This window comes from Apostichopus japonicus, chromosome 17 (assembly GCF_037975245.1).
Source record: "Apostichopus japonicus isolate 1M-3 chromosome 17, ASM3797524v1, whole genome shotgun sequence".
In the NCBI taxonomy this organism is placed as follows: Eukaryota; Metazoa; Echinodermata; class Holothuroidea; order Aspidochirotida; family Stichopodidae; genus Apostichopus; species Apostichopus japonicus.
The window spans coordinates 12,641,820-12,659,415 of record NC_092577.1 but is presented as its reverse complement, the minus strand read 5'-3'; the positions used below and the strand labels follow the sequence as shown (position 1 = coordinate 12,659,415).

The 17,596-nt window shown below is 35.7% G+C and overlaps 1 protein-coding gene across 4 annotated transcripts in view; it reads right to left on the bottom strand.

The window, feature by feature from the left end:
• Positions 1-937: 937 nt before the first annotated feature.
• LOC139954959 (uncharacterized) overlaps positions 938-17,596 on the bottom strand; it is a 116,035-nt gene continuing 99,376 nt past the window's right edge. Inside the window, exons 1-3 of one of the 4 annotated variants that reach the window (XM_071954989.1) lie at positions 11,859-12,279; positions 3,806-4,037; positions 940-3,351 (exon numbers count right to left, since the gene is read on the bottom strand). In XM_071954989.1, coding sequence (XP_071811090.1) covers positions 2,237-3,351; positions 3,806-3,977 — 1,287 coding nt within the window. In that variant the 5' untranslated portion in view covers positions 3,978-4,037; positions 11,859-12,279 and the 3' untranslated portion in view covers positions 940-2,236. Of the gene's footprint in view, positions 3,352-3,805; positions 4,038-5,170; positions 5,454-11,858; positions 12,280-17,596 lie in introns of those variants that run through there. The other 3 variants (XM_071954990.1, XM_071954988.1, XM_071954991.1) reach the window with 3 other exon arrangements.

Sequence of the window (17,596 nt, the reverse complement as noted above, 5' to 3'; positions counted from 1 at the left end):
ATTCTAGCTAAACGCTACCCATAACCGGATAGCTGACAAGTTGGCCTTTAATGGCACCATCAATTTTCTGTATCATGACCATGTAGATTTTTTGCTATCCGAGCCGGAAGTTTTCGCCACTTGTAAACAAACCTCTTTTCTCAGTGGTAAACAAATTTCCTAAGCTGCTCATGGGAGGCCTAAAGGGGTCTGAAATTGCCTCAATTGACCCAATTTTCTCATCACATGTACTTCCATTCATGTTCTTTAACATGCAAGCCACGAAAAAACTAGATCATAATTGATAACAGGTCAAAAAAGGTGTTCTCCTGCTGCTTTTTGGCACTTTTCCTGAAGGAGAACAATCGAGCGGATGCATATAGACTCTAATAGGAGTATGCTACCTTATACCCCTAGATATACTACAAACAGAAAACTGTATGAATTAGGCAAAACCTCTAGTATTATCACATTTAGTCATAATTTTAACAGTAACTTCCTCAAAAATAAGTTATTTGAAGATCCTTTGATCACACAACTTCTAGTTCATTACATTATCTCTAGCACCCATTCCAAACTGAAGTCAGATAAATTAAAAAGTAGCCTGGACATCCTCAACTTCAACTCTTGAGAGGAGGCCTCGGCTGTGGCAGAGGGGGGCTTGGGGGTGGTGCCTAAGCCCCTTAAAAATCTAGGTTCCCTGTGGCAAGAGTGCTTGTGAACTGAACAGGACAGTCATCGGGAGGGTCTGAATGCTCCTTTATCCCTAAACAGTTATCCGGCCGGGGCAGGGGCAACCTTCCACCCCTCTCCCCTTCCCAAGGGCGTTTTCGTGTTTTCCTCACAAAAAAATGCTCGTCTTACATAAACTCTCTTTTACCCTTCCGGTAGTTTTTCTTCTCTATCTACATCTATTGATACACCACTTTTGGCCAAAAGATTTCCAAATGTGATTATTACATAATGTTGCTTATAATAATGCACGTATAACCATCAACATTAGCTCGAGGAACATAATCTATTGTTCTTACATGCAGGCTACCGTATTCCCAAGAGTCATTGGAAGGTCGATATTCGAAGAAAGTGCACGAGAGGCAATTTAATATTAAACAAAGAAATCGTTGGCTTTATTATGCTTGCATCGAAGGCTTCACTTCAAATGCAGATTGTGCTATAACATATAAACCTTCCATTTCAGTATAGGATAGATCTGCTCTGCCGCACATCTCTACATCTATTGATACACCACTTTTGGCCAAAAGATTTCCAAATGTGATTATTACATAATGTTGCTTATAATAATGCACGTATAACCATCAACATTAGCTCGAGGAACATAATCTATTGTTCTTACATGCAGGCTACCGTATTCCCAAGAGTCATTGGAAGGTCGATATTCGAAGAAAGTGCACGAGAGGCAATTTAATATTAAACAAAGAAATCGTTGGCTTTATTATGCTTGCATCGAAGGCTTCACTTCAAATGCAGATTGTGCTATAACATATAAACCTTCCATTTCAGTATAGGATAGATCTGCTCTGCCGCTATTTAAATTTAAGAATCAGACAAATGAACAGTTAAATCTGACGTCATTAAAAATTTATATTTCGACTAAAAGAGAGTCATCCTACATATCGGATAACGTCTTTAGAATAAACAAATTCAAGTCTTCTTACAGGAACATTTATAACATGTTTCACATTTTTGGTAATGAATATGACATCTCATAACTTATAAATAACTTTATTGTTTAAACTTAACAAAGTATAAGCTAATGCCATTTTACCTCTTTCGATCGTGCAATTTATCACGACTTAACGTATGTGGTATATAGGCTTTTAATTTTGTCAATAGAGATTTATATGTTAAGATCCCAGCCCCTACATACCTGCTAACAAACAATTACATGAATTAAGGAAACAATTTGAGCCTTCATTTTAGAAAAAAATACGCCAGAAGCAATTCTAGAAAGGAATCTTATGAAGAATTGTAAATATCTTACTGTCAATATTGTCGATATCCCTAACACAGATAGAACATATCTCTGAGTATTTCAAAAAGAAGATGGAAAAATAGAGACCAAATATATACAACTGATTATATGAATTGAACAAAAATGAATAAAAATATATAATCTTCACAAATATTATAGAAAAGAAAGAAACCACCAAATATATACACTTATGGATACCAACGATTTGAGGAAAAAATGATAGTTTCTTTCAAGCCATTTTTTTTTTTTGGGGGGGGGGCAAGGTTAGAAATGTTTACCACTTAATAAGCCTGACGCGAAACCAACCAATGGGAAGACGATAGTGACAATTAAATCAGTATTTGAATTTGGGTGTAACTGATCGATAAAAGTCATAAGATTTTTCCAAAAATCTCTCTCTTTGGCAGAATACATGAACATGACTCTCATTCTGTATCGATTCCAAACATAATTCAAATCGATTCCTTTCACACTGAAAAACGGTAGAACTGCTATGACTAAGTGCCTGCTTACAACAAGAATGTTAAACGCTACGAGAACAGACTTTTCGTTCAACCAGTCCTTTTGGTCACACGTATAAACACAGAAATATGTATCTTTCTGTTTCGCCATATCTACGTCATTAGTACTGGAAAGATCTGGCAAATTGTGCCAAGCCGTACCGTTAGATTCAAACTGACTAATCTCGTAATTCCAAGTTACAAATACTGTTACACCAAAGGAAGACGTGAAAAGAATGAAACTAAACCAGGGCAAGATGAGCGATCGAAGCTCGTAGTATTCCTTGAAGAAAGCACGAGTCTGTTCGATGCATTTATCTAAATCGTCGGTATGTTCGGATATAAATTCAGCTGCTCTGTCACCTTGGCGTTCCATGAAGACTCGTTGAAGGTACAGAAAGTAGCAAAATACACCGAAGAAAAACCCGCTAAGAACTCGAGAGCACAGCCAAAGGTACTCGAGGGCATATTGGCATTCTAGTCGCAAATTTACAAATGCTGCGATCTTAAGTGAAGCGTAAAGTGTCGGAAGAAAGAAAAATACACAGATGGAAAATCTAAGTTTCGATGAAGGGATTATCTGTGGTCTTTCAAAACATGAGAATTTTTGGGTACAACTTGACTCGTCAAATAAATTGAAACTTGTTAAATCTCGGCGATTTCTGATCAGTTTGTGGGTCATGGCTGCTAGGCATATAATCTGTACTGACATTAAGGATGGCCAAAAGCACATATTCGATATGAAACGAAGGAAATGGTCGGATTTACCAAAATAGCAGAAAAGATAAAACGCAAAGGAAGCCACAGATGAAACAATCACCAGGAGCAGAAAAGCCACCGAGGATATGTATTTCAGTCTCCGTTTGAAGGTAGCTAGACCTATGATCGAAAAGAGAATATAGAAAGCAAGAACATAATTAATGGGATATTTCTGAGGTGAACAGCAACAGTTATCTCTATGAGAAATAGAACTACATTCTGTTAGATGAAACCCGCATCCCAATCTCTGTCGCTAACTTAAGATATGGTAAACTCGGACTGACTGAACGCCCTTTACTCTAGGATGTGGATCACAGTAGGCATATATATATATATATATATATATATATATATATATATATATATATATATATATATATATATATATTTATATATATATATATATGTATATGTATATATATATATATATTCATTATATATATTCATTATATATATTCATTATATATATTCATTATATATATTCATTATATATATTCATTATATATATGTATATATCTTTATAAATTGAGGAATTAGCATCATCTAACATAATATCTCATAAGACGATATTTACCATGCCTTTGTCCTCTCGTAGGTATTATAGGCGATTTCCATTCAGCCACGCCCAGGATCCACATCACAATACTCAAACACACAGATAAATGTTGATCACGTTGGTTGCCATGGAGTCGATTGTCATAGCGTTGATTTTGAATGTCGCTTAGTAGTTGCGTTTTCGATTCCATTGTGGACTTGTTAATGATACAGTTTGAAGATATATCTTTAATTTAAGGTCAATAACAGCTCTGAAAGAAAACAGAAAGTGAAGCCGTCACACTTATGATAATCATTTTTGAGGATTATTGTAAATTTGTTCATGGATACGAAAACAGAAGTCTTGACCTCGTGTTATAATTCGATTGTTTGTTATTTAAAAAAATATTAACAGAGATAACATAGATATCTCTACGGATCAATCATCCAACCACATAGTAAATTGAGTAGAGGAATTTGGCATTATTAAGAGCTAACTATACTAGTCTGACTGAAATAGGTTTTAGAAACTCAGTTGGCATGAAAAAAAGATGCATTCTGCTTCTTTGTTTTCCTTCTCTTAACAAATATATGATATTCTTCCTTTTTTCGATTACTTCAAATTTGTTTGTTGGAAAACCTGCCACCTGCCAAATGCTGTGCAATATCCAACTTTACTACCATAATTTATGATTAAGATTAGTATTTATTTACTCCTCAGAAGTCATAAAACAAACACATTTGTAACATTTACCTTACACTTAACCCCTCCTGAAAATGGTCTCGACCCGTCAGTGTAGACGAATCCGTTAAAATGAGGGGGCTGGGGGAGGGGTGGGGGTGGTTGGCTATTTTGCAATCTGGAGTTGGGCCACAGACCTCGAGGAGCAGTGGGAACGTGACTTTGCTAGATTATTGTTCCACAAATCCAGTAGAGTATTTGATGGATTTACCAACAACTAGGCACTTGTGGCAATACTTATTATAATTTTTATTACTGTAAAGGCACTTTTTAACAATGGCATTTTTAATTGAAAATGTACTTGTTTGCCCAAAGGACTACTTCGTATAATGAAAAGGCACTTTTAAACAAAACTTGTGTGTGTGTGTTGCTGACGAAGGTCCAAATTTATTTCCTAAAACTTTACTCCTTATTTGTCAATTATGAGTCATATCTTATTTCTCTGGTTTTCTTTAATCATATATATATATATATATATATATATATATATATATATATATATATATATATATATATATATATATATATATATATATATATAGATATATAGATATATATATATATATATTATATATATATATATATATATATAGGCCCGGGTTCGAATCATATATATATATATATATTGAAGATTGAATATAATGAACAAAACAAATACATTACCGAAATGAAAATCTGCGCGTAGAAAAGTGACATATGCAGCAATAAATACTAGTGTATATGATCGATGAGCCTGGGAGATTATTTCTAAATGTCGTTGTTCTGTAATCCCATTTCCTTTTTGCTATAGGGAAATTGCTGTTTGCTACAGTTTCACAATGAGTGGCAAATTATCAGCACATCATGAAAGAGCCTTGTACAATCAGAAGTGTTAAGTTGATAGGCCTAATTGACTTTTAAGTACAATACTCTAGAGTTTAATCATTCGTTTGTTTTTAAACAAATACATATTTAAACTTTCGCTATCACCCCAGGGGCGTAGCGAGGAATTTGCCAAGGGAGTGGCGAAGTTTGAAGGGCAACTATCTAAGCGTAGCGCCACCATGAGGTGGCGGGAAGCGCACAAGAAAATGTTGGCCGAAAATGCCTCCCAGATCGCTGGAATGGCACTTCCCAGGCCTAAGCATTTTTTATTTTGAAATCACTAGCGATATCATAAATAAATACAAAAAGGGGGCGTTCGCCCCCTTCGCCCCCCCCCCCCACTTGGCTACGCGCCTGGATCACCCTTGACTGCAATCGCTCATATCAGAATATATAGCTAGTAACCTTAAACAATTAACAATCATTTTCGTAATGACATCATTTAAACGCATAATCAATTAATATCAATTAGTTCACTTCGCACGAGTGGCACTCAAGTAAATACGTAAGTTCGGTAATGTTTTGTTTAGGACAGCAACAACATGCCATAACATTTCCGCAAAATCTCGCTGATAATGAAACTGTTATACCGCCTGTTAATGAATATATAGTAACAACAATATCATCATAACCTACCCATTACTCAACACTGAAATTATTCACAGCTAAACCATCCCTATTTCTATTTTAACCTTAGTTAACATTTCCATTAACATTTCCATTATCAACATTTTGTCGCCCAGAAAATCTTCCTATTAATCATATTTCCATGTCATTACAGCCAAATATATTGGGAAAATGTCCACTGTTCATTCATTTCATTTATTTTTGTTCTATCACAACATAAGTATGATGTTTATAACATAGAAGGAGATAAAAAACAAAATTTGTGAAAGGAGGTGGACTAGAAAACCCTATAGGGCTAGTCAGGTAGTGACACTCCCTGAAAAACTACAGAACTTTACAATTAGAAAAGACCAAAAACATAAACAGCACCACCCCTCCCCCTCCCATCCCACACACCCCCAGTTAGAATAAGTACCAGAAATAATTGAGTATTAGAGACAAAACAATTCTCAATTCTGGAACATGTTGATGATGTGCTTTTGTAAGCAATTTCTAGAAGCAACTAAAAAATTCATCGCCTTTAAAGTTCAGATTGTTAATTGCGTTACTTTGAAATGAAACTTACGTGGTTCATCGAACCGTTGAGCATTATTTTCTTAGTATCAAAAAAACATCAATCAACATGTAAATAAAGTCTAATGTTGTAATATTTATAATAGACCCTAATATTTATATGTTCCACTCATGATATAAATAAAAAAAAAACAGTTGAAGATATTTGATTAAAGGTATAATGAAGTCTAAGATTTTGACAATATTGAACTGTGGGCAAGTAAAAACAAACACGTTGGTCCAATTTCAATCTTGGGAGCCTGTGCCGTTTTATGCTGAGGAATAAATGTCTAAATAGAAGAGATAACAATTCTATCTCGAGGTTTCCCATAAAGATGTTGGCAAAAACGGTGCCATATTGGTACTCATTGCGGTGCCATGAATTTGGAGGTAGCGTTTGTTGCCAAATACCAGATTATTTCTGGTCAAGATAAGTTGCATCAATTCGGCCAATTCTTCCTTCGCGAGGGTTTTGCCACGTTTCGGTTTGAATGCTTTTGGCAGGCCGAAATGCCCTCTTCGTTAGAGATATTTGTGTATAATGACTCAAGACACTTCCAAGGTTACTAACAGAGTAGATGGGGGAAGGTTGTTTATTTCCCCAATTTTACGGATGAAATCCGTAGTGTCCTGCACATACGACGGTAGGGCCGAAACAAGAGGTCGGATGAGAAGGTCCACGAATTTGAAAATTTGTTCAGTCACTGTTCCATTACCAGATATTATGGGCCTCCCAGGATTGCCTTGTTTGTAAATTTTGGGCAGATAATAAAAACGACTAGGTTTTGGGTCGTTTTATAGGAGTTTTTGGCCTAAGTTGCGGTCAATGGAACCGTTAGAGACTATCTTTTGGATGACTCTTTTCATGTTTTGTGTGATTTCTTGGGTAGGATCATAATCCAGGGGTTTGTAGTGTTGAGGGTTGCCGAGTAGTCTGTTGGATTCCTCTCTGTAGAATTGTTTGCCCATAGCAACAATTGCAGAACCCTTGTCGGTTGGCTTGATGACAATGTCATCGCGCTTCCGGTGTTCATTGATAGCCTGTCTCTCAGATTTGATGAGATTGTCGCGAAACTCTGGGTCAGAGGTCTGTGTTTTCACATCCTCTTGCCAAAATAAATGATTCAAGAGGCGCATATTGGGCCTTGGGTGGATTCCACGAGCTTTTTGGCTTACAATTGGTATGAGGGTCGTTGGGTTGTTGTGTGGTGTTATTGACATTTTCGTCGGCGAAAAATTCACAGAGACTTAAGCGTCGATATTACATATGTAGGTCACGAGAAAGTTTCTGAGCGTTAACTTGCCGTGGTTTACCGCAAAAGTTTAGACCTTTTGGAGAGAAGGTTTGTTTCTCCTACCAAAAACTTCTGCTAAATCCAGCAGAAATCAATAAGTTGCTTTGACTTCACAACCATGCCGACACTCGTTTCTATTAAATAGTTTCCTGCTTCTCCTTGTCTCTTTCGGTGATCATGCACTGAAGAAGAGCTAGTTTTGCTTGAAAGCTCTGCAAAAACCAAACATTGGCTGTTTTACTTCCAATCACTTACCTAATTCAATTATTGTATCTCACTCGAGATCCAGCCTTTCTCTAAATGCAGCATAGTTCTTTAACAGTTTTACCGTATTCCTATCTATATCTTTCACTGTTTGTATCTAATTCATCCAGATTTCATGCAGATTATCTGCAGTGGTCAGATCAGCTGAAAAGATAATTGGCGTTGATCTCCCTTCCCTGGAGTCGCTCTACATAGACAGGTCTCTTCGTAGAACGCAGCTTATTTTGAGCGATTTCTGATCACCTTGCCAATGCATATTTCAACTTCTTGCCATCGCACCGCAGACTCCGTACCTTTAGAAGGAACAGGCGTTTTACCGCCAGTTTCTTTCCATCTGCCGTCAAACTTTATAATAACCTGTAAATTATTATTTGCACATATTATTCTTTTATTCTATTTTTCTATTTCTATTCTAAGGAGCTTGGAGAATTTTTTAATTTTCGATGTGTTATTTTATTGCTCATTGATTGAATACAGAATCTATCTATTTATCTGTCTATCCAACTATGCTTCAAAGTGGAGAGCACCTTTGAAACTTTGAAAACGCTTCGACGCTTTTCCGAAAAACAGGTTAGGTATCGGCATCATCTTTCCAACTACAGACTATACCGTAAAACCAAATCGGTACCAAAATGACTTAAAATCAAAGTCCTGATAGCGACAGCTTTGCCAATTGGAAAGGCATCCTTAAGAATGCTTCGCTTGAATTAATGGCTGTGCAAATAAGTATTTATCTCAAAACCATTCCCCCTTACTTAGCCAGCAATTCATTCCAAATCACAAAAACTGCAAATAGATCTCTCCAAGAACGAGTTCGAAAGAAAGCCTGACTCCATCTCCAAAATATGCTTGGAGATGACTTAAAATCAAAGTGGTGCCTAAGCCCTTTAGAAATCTAGGTTCCCTGTGTCAAGAGTGCTTGTGAACTGAACATGACAGTCATCGGGAGGGTCTGACTGCTCCTTTATCCCTAAACAGTTATCAGGCCTGGGCAGGGGCAACCTTCCACCCCTCTCCCATTCCCCAGGGCAGGGGAAACCTTCCACCCCTTCTCCCCTTACAGCTTAATCTTCTCTCCGTTTTCGTATTTTCCTAACAAAAAAATGCTCGTCATACATAAAATTCTTTTACCCTTCCGGTAGTTTTTCTTCTCTATCCACATCTATTGATACACCACTTTTGGCCAAAAGATTTCCAAATGCTGCAGGAGCTGGGCTTGGCCCAATGTGATTATTATATAATTTTGCTTATAATAATGCACTTATAACCATCAACATTAGCTCGAGGAACATAATCTATTGTTTTTACATGCAGGCTACTGTATTCCCAAGAGTCATTGGAAGGTCGATATTCGAAGAAAGTGCACGAGAGGCAATTTAATATTAAACAAAGAAATCGTTGGCATTTTTATGCTTGCATCGAATGCTTCACTTCAAATGCAGATTGTGCTATAACATATAAACCTTCCATTTCAGTATAGGATAGATCTGTTCTGCCGTGATTTGAATTTAAGAATCAGACAAATGAATAGTTTAATCTGACGTCATTGAAAATTTATATTTCGACTAAAAGAGAGTCATCCTACATATCGTATAACGTCTTTACAATAAACAAATCCTTATCTTCTTACAGGAATCTTTATAACATGTTTCACATTTTTGGTAATGAATATGACATCTCTTAATTTAATTAACTTTATTGTTTAAATTACAAAAGTAAGGTAATGTCATTTTACCTCTTTCGATCGTGCAATTTATCACGACTTAACGTATGTGGTATATAGGCTTTTAATTTTGTCAATAGAGATTTATATGTTAAGATCCCAGCCCCTACATACCTGCTAACAAACAATTACATGAATTAAGGAAACAATTTGAGCCTTCGTTGTAGAAAAAACAAGGGCCACATGCAATTCTAGAAAGGAATCTGATTAAGAATTGTAAACATCTTACTGTCAATATTGTCGATATCCCTAACACAGATAGAACATATCTGTGAGTATTTCAAAAAGAAGAATGAAGAAATAGAAACCAAATATATACAACTGATTATATGAATTAAAAAAAAAATAAATAAAAAAATATAATCTTCACCAATATAATAGAAAAGAAAGAAACTACCAAATATATACACTTATAGATACCAACGATTTGAGGAAAAAATAATAGTTTCTTTCAAGCCATTTGTTTTTGATATTTTTGGGGGGCAAGGTTAGAAATGTTTACCACTTAATAAGCCTGACGCGAAACCAACCAATGGGAAGACGATAGTGACAATTAAATCAGTATTTGATTTTGGGTGTAACTGATCGATAAAAGTCATAAGATTTTTCCAAAAATCTCTCTCTTTGGCAGAATACATGAACATGACTCTCATTCTGTATCGATTCCAAACATAATTCAAATCGATTCCTTTCACACTGAAAAACGGTAGAACTGCTATGACTAAGTGCCTGCTTACAACAAGAATGTTATACGCTACGAGAACAGACTTTTCGTCCACCCAGTCCATTTGATCACACGTATATACACAGAAATATGTATTATTATGTATACAACTTTAGTACTATAATTTAAAATCAAGTTAGTATTGATTTACTCCTCAAGTCTCATATACACACACATATTTGTAGCTTTAGATGGATGGATGGATGGATGGATGGATGGATGGATGGATGGATGGATGGATGGATGGATGGATGGATGGATGGATGGATGGATGGATGGATGGATGGATGGATGGATGGATGGATGGATGGATGGATGGATGGATGGATGGATGGATGGATGGATGGATGGATGGATGGATGGATGGATGGATGGATGGATGGATGGATGGATGGATGGATGGATGGATGGATGGATGGATGGATGGATGGATGGATGGATGGATGGATGGATGGATGGATGGATGGATGGATGGATGGATGGATGGATGGATGGATGGATGGATGGATGGATGGATGGATGGATGGATGGATGGATGGATGGATGGATGGATGGATGGATGGATGGATGGATGGATGGATGGATGGATGGATGGATGGATGGATGGATGGATGGATGGATGGATGGATGGATGGATGGATGGATGGATGGATGGATGGATGGATGGATGGATGGATGGATGGATGGATGGATGGATGGATGGATGGATGGATGGATGGATGGATGGATGGATGGATGGATGGATGGATGGATGGATGGATGGATGGATGGATGGATGGATGGATGGATGGATGGATGGATGGATGGATGGATGGATGGATGGATGGATGGATGGATGGATGGATGGATGGATGGATGGATGGATGGATGGATGGATGGATGGATGGATGGATGGATGGATGGATGGATGGATGGATGGATGGATGGATGGATGGATGGATGGATGGATGGATGGATGGATGGATGGATGGATGGATGGATGGATGGATGGATGGATGGATGGATGGATGGATAGATAGATAGATAGTCACACACGTGTCTAATCGCTTAACAAGCATAGATTAACTAGAGTTATATACCGTACAAGGCAACACTATTCCCACACTATGCCTACACTATGCCTACACTATTCCTACACTATGCCTACACTATAACCACGACGCCTACACTATGCCCACGCTGTACCCACACTATGCCTACAATATCTTTTAATTAATTGCGCGTAAAGTCTAAAACAGACAGGCGGCAAATGAATTCTAATGTTGATTGAAGATAAAAAATATATATATAAAAAACAAGTACATTACTGAAATTGAAAATCTGTTCGTAGAGGCGATAGATGCAGCAGTAAAGACTTCAGTGTGAATGAATGATGAGCCTGGGAGATTATTTCTTAATGTCGTTGTTCTGTAATCCCATTTCCTTTTTGTGTTTGCTATAGGGAAATTGCTGTCTGTAACAGTTTCATAATGAGTGGCAAATTATTAGCATATCATGAAAGAGCTATATATAATCAAAAGTGATTAAGTTGATCGAATGATCTACGGTATATTAATGGGGCCTTGCAATTTACAACATTCTTAAAAGTTGGTGAAAGACGTCAACTTACATGAGTACGATAGTATATGCAACCAAAGGATTTAGAGTATACACTCTACCTGTTGACGGAGTGTCTACTGATTGTTTACTACGTCTATCTTTAATTCCTTAAATTTTGTTTCAAATAAACTCCATGCTTAATTATGAGTATCGTGTGTATAATCTCTCTGTTTTAGGAATGAATTTGTAAGAATTTCGATAACTATTACAAAAAATATATGTTTTTGTTTTATTTTCTTACTCTCTTAAACATTTATATGGCGAAACATGTGTTCTTGATGTTTTTTAGTGCTATAATACTTTTATCCTAATTATACTTTTTATGAAAATTTATATTGGAATAAAGATGGATGAATGAATGTACAGTGTTGATTTTTCTTTTTCAATTTAAAGCAAACCTTTCAACTAATTGGTTATAAATGTCCTCAAATCAGTTACAGAAAATAATACATTAAACTTAGGGAAACACTGTGATATATTTATCTTGAAGAATGTATATGTATTGACTAAGTCCGGTTGTTCCTATAACTCGTTAACGTGATTCTAACTAATAATCGACATGCATTTGTGTAAGATGTCCTTTCAAAGCTTCCGTAGATACTTATTCCGCAATTGATATTAAATCTAAAATGCTAGGCCTAATTGACTTTCAATTTACAATACTTTAGTTTTAATCATTCGTTTTTAACACAAATACATATTTAAACTTTCGCTTTCACCCTTGAGTAATATCGCTCGTATCAGAATTTATAGCTAGTAGAATATTTACCTTAAACATTTAACAATCATTTTCGTTATGAGATAAGTTAAACGCATTATAACTTAATATCAATAGTTCACTTCGCACGAGTGGCACTCAAGTACATACGTGAGCTCAGAAATGTTTGTCTTTTCTCGGCCCTTTGGCTAAGATCATCTGTAGTCTCACCCGATACTCATAGCTAGTACAGTAACTACTGTTCATGTTTCATAACCGTGCATCACAGTAACTACTGCGCTGTGTTCGTAACACGATTACATGTATATGACTTCACCATATCTTTGACAATTGATCATGTGAATGTTCATTATTTCACGAGTTTACCGCGAAGTTTTGTTGTTGTTCTAAACATAATCATGCATTAATTCACGTGTTTACTAATATTTTGTTGTTGTTCAAAATGATATGATGAAGACATGAAATGCTAGTATCCGAAATAAGTTTCATCGGAACGGGTTTCCTACCGTCTCCTCACCGTTATGGTAAAACGATAACCAAAGTAGTGATGTACTATCGACATCATTATTGTTTTTTCATGGATGACTCAACGACCCATATTTTCTTGTTTGATGTGAAGATATGCTGTGATGCACTCGTATAAATTGAACAAGTTTAGAACAATGATGCTTTGTTTTCATTTTGACATACCTGTCTGGCTAGGAGGGTCATATTGAATCATCTTATGTAGCTTTAACAAATGACCCTTGTGTCTAAAAATGCGCTATATCGGGTCTTCCAATGTCTATTTTGTCCTATATCGGGTCCCCCTGTCCATTTTTTCTTATATCGGGTCCCCAGTCCAATTTGTCCTATATCGGGTCCCCCTGTCAATCATGCCCTAGTTCCGCCCCAACCCCTCCCAACATTTTGTCGCCCAGAAAATCTTCCTAATCATAATATTTCCATTTCATTACAGCCAAATATATTTGGAAAACGTCGACTGTTAATTGCATTACTTTGAAATAAAACTTACATGGTTCATCGAACTGAGCATTACTTTTGTATAGTATCAAAATTACATCAATCAACAGGTAATGAAAGTCTAATGCTGTAATATTTATAATAGGCCCTAATATTTATATTTTGTAATCACGATTTAAATTAAAACAATTGAAGATTTTTGGTTAAAGATATAATGAAGTCTAAGATTTTGACAATATTGAACTATTGGCGAGAGAAAACAAACACGTTGGTCCAGCTTCAATCTTGGGAGCCTGCGCCGTTTCATACTGAGGAATAAATGTCTAAATGTTATTCATTTTATTTGGATATGTGTAGGCTACCCTTACAGTTCAATACTAGTGACCAGTGTTTCCTCTAAGAAATTTCCCATTGAGTCAAAATGGCTAATATCTGAATATTTGACTCACCACCGTTTTGGGGAGGGTTCTAACGGAGGGGTAAAATTCCGGGCAAATTATTTTATTGAACCAAAAACACAATCCGTCAATGTTTTCGTGACTTTTCACGATGTATATAATTTTGCCGACAGTATTAGTATAAGGGGCGTAGCCAAGATTTTCAAAGCTGTAGGCACGACTATATGAGCGAAGCGCCACCATTAGTTGGCGCGGAGCGTACCCCCAAAATTTTGGTTATAAAACCCCCCCAGATGGCCGGAAACGGCCCTTCCCGAGTGTTCATTCTGGTTCCCTGGCCTCTTGGTAACTTGAGACACCTCATTCAATAAAACTTTTAAACCCGAAAAACAAACAAGTTAAAATAGTACGAAATTCAATACTACATAATGTATTTAAAATTAGCAAGTCAACAAAGTGCTGCAGCTCTATGAAGTCTGTTAATCAACAATAGGCTTATTTGACTGTGGAATGTTCTCAACTGAAATTGCATCTGCGTGAAGGGGTTTTTTACTGGATGTTAAACCAGGATGCAAAATGCATTGAGCTTTCGATGCCTTCAATGCACTAGACTTCTGCTTGTTAGTATAATCAGAACTAGCTGTTACAATAACGCTATAACATGATAACACCACCCAAGCCGAAAGGTGTGAGCTTATATTTGTTCTTAACGTGTAGCATATTATGCATTTATATGCCAGGGTGTTATAACACACTTACACGTGTTATGTTTTGGGAGCATGCGAAAGCTAGATATGTTAAAGATACAATACAGTACATCGTAGTGGTATTATATATATATATTTTTTTTATTATATATATTTTTTTACTTTTTTTATTTTTTATATTTTTATATAATATAAAATATTTTTATATTTTTTATATTTTTTTATATTTTTATATTTTAAATTTTTTTTAACACAGGCCGCAATAAAATGTTTGTGATACTCCCTCCCTTTTTTATTTAAGGGACAGCTTTAAACATTAATTCCTAGTTTTTTGTTTTTCTTTTGTTTTCTTTGACTCTTTCCTACTTTGTAAAGCTCTTTGAAACGCTGTATTAAGCGCAATATTAATGTAATTTATTATTAATATTAATATTATTATTATTATTACTACTCAAATAACATGAATTTAAAGTCCCTTCGGCAAAGTTTACTAAGATGTTGTCATAGTCGCATCAAAACAGAACCCAAACGGCAACATTCTGCTGGTAATATCTCTCTGAACAAAATCCTGCAATTCATATTCTTTTACATAAAAATCCAGGTACTTATGTAAATGATATTGTTATTTCCTTCTTCAAATAATCTCTTAGGTACACAATACATGGCCTCCATGTTTATGCAATTTGCTACTATGATGTCATGTGCATACATCTGCATGGGCATGTAAAAAATAATTGTAGGATTTCACAAACAATGAAAAAAAACATGTTCACAGTTTGTGAACAAACTGGGAGCTACAACCCTCTCTAAAGATTCAGAATACAAGATGTTGTTGTCAAGCCAGGTAATTTTCATGTTATCATAAAAGAGGTACATATTGCTTTGACCTGTCCACTGGGAATTAAAATACCAGAGACATATGGCCTTGTCCAATGGGATCGACTTTCAATACAAGAAACATATATGCCTCGCACTTGTCCATTAAGACTTAAATACATATTGAGATATAGTGCTTACAAGTTTTTCACATTTTGATCTTTTGCAACCTCAAATGATTTTGACCTTCTCAGTTAAAAACTAGGCTTCTTTTTCTGAATATGGGGTGCAAGTGTTCTATGTATGAAATTTTGTCCATACCTTTGTAAACAATTTCTAATGTAGACATTTTAAGGATTTTTATTTATTGTTAAATGGCAAAAATATGACCTCTTTTATATTATTCAATTTAATATATATTTTTTTGGTATAATTAGTATGTGTAGCTGACAGAGTTTCATTATTTCTGAAACCTCACAAAGACTGTGTGCATTAACGATGTTATTCCATTACAGCAATCTTCTAAATATGTAGAATGCTTTTATGACCTGGCTTTCAAACCTTTACAATGACTAAATCATACAACATGTTCTTTTATTGGCTTTCATGTTACAAACATAGAACATTATTTAAAAGATATATACCTACGAAGCTTCCATATTTGGTAAAATATTTGTGCCTTCTTTGTTTAAAATATTACAAATGCTTTGATATTTGCAAAGTAAGTTTGGCTAGAGAATGGAAAGAGAATTCAGATTGTCAAAAACTGGTTTATAGATAATTCTGTGGTTTGTCCCCTTAATTCAAAGATACATGTTTCTACGTCCCTCTGGGTGTGCCTCCCATCGATGAACATCTCACAGCCCCTCCTGTATGCAGGAAGCTACTACTACTACTCAAATAATATGAGTTGTAAAGTCCCTTCGGCAAAAATTTACTCAGACGTTACCATAGTTGCATCAAATCAGAACCCAAAAGGAAACATTCTGCTGGTAATATCTCTCTGAACAAGATCCAGCAATTCATATTCTTTTACATAAAAATCCAGGTACTTATGTAAATGATATTATTTCCTTCTTCAAATAATCTCTAAGGTTCGCAGTACATATCATCCGTGTTTATGCAAGTAGCTACTACTATTACTCAAATAATATGAGTTGTAAAGTCCCTTCGGCAAAAGTTTACTCAGACGTTACCATGGTTGCATCAAATCAGAACCCAAAAGGCAACATTCTGCTGGTAATATCTCTCTGAACAAGATCCTGCAATTCATATTCTTTTACATAAAAATCCAGGTACTTATGTAAATGATATTGTTATTTCCTTCTTCAAATAATCTCTTAGGTGCACAATACATATCATCCATGTTTATGCAAGAAGCTACTACTACTACTCAAATAATATGAGTTGTAAAGTCCCTTCGGCAAAAGTTTACTCAGACGTTACCATGGTTGCATCGAAACAGAACCAAAATGGTAACATTCTGCTGGTAATATCTCTCTGAACAAAATCCTGCCATTCATATTCTTCTACATAAAAATCCAGGTACTTATGTAAATGATATTGTTATTTCCTTCTTCAAATAATCTCATAGGTGCACAATACATGGCCTCCATGTTTCTGCTCTGTGCTACTATGATGTCATTTGCTTACATCTGCATGGGCAAGAAAAAGCAAAAAATGTAGGACTCCACAAGCAATTTAAACAAACATGAACACAGTTTGTCAAAAAACTGGGAGCTACAACCCTTTCTAAAGATTCAAAATTCAAGATGGTGTTGTCAAGCTAGGTAATTTTCATGTTATCATAAAAGAGGTGCATATCGCATTGGCCTTGTC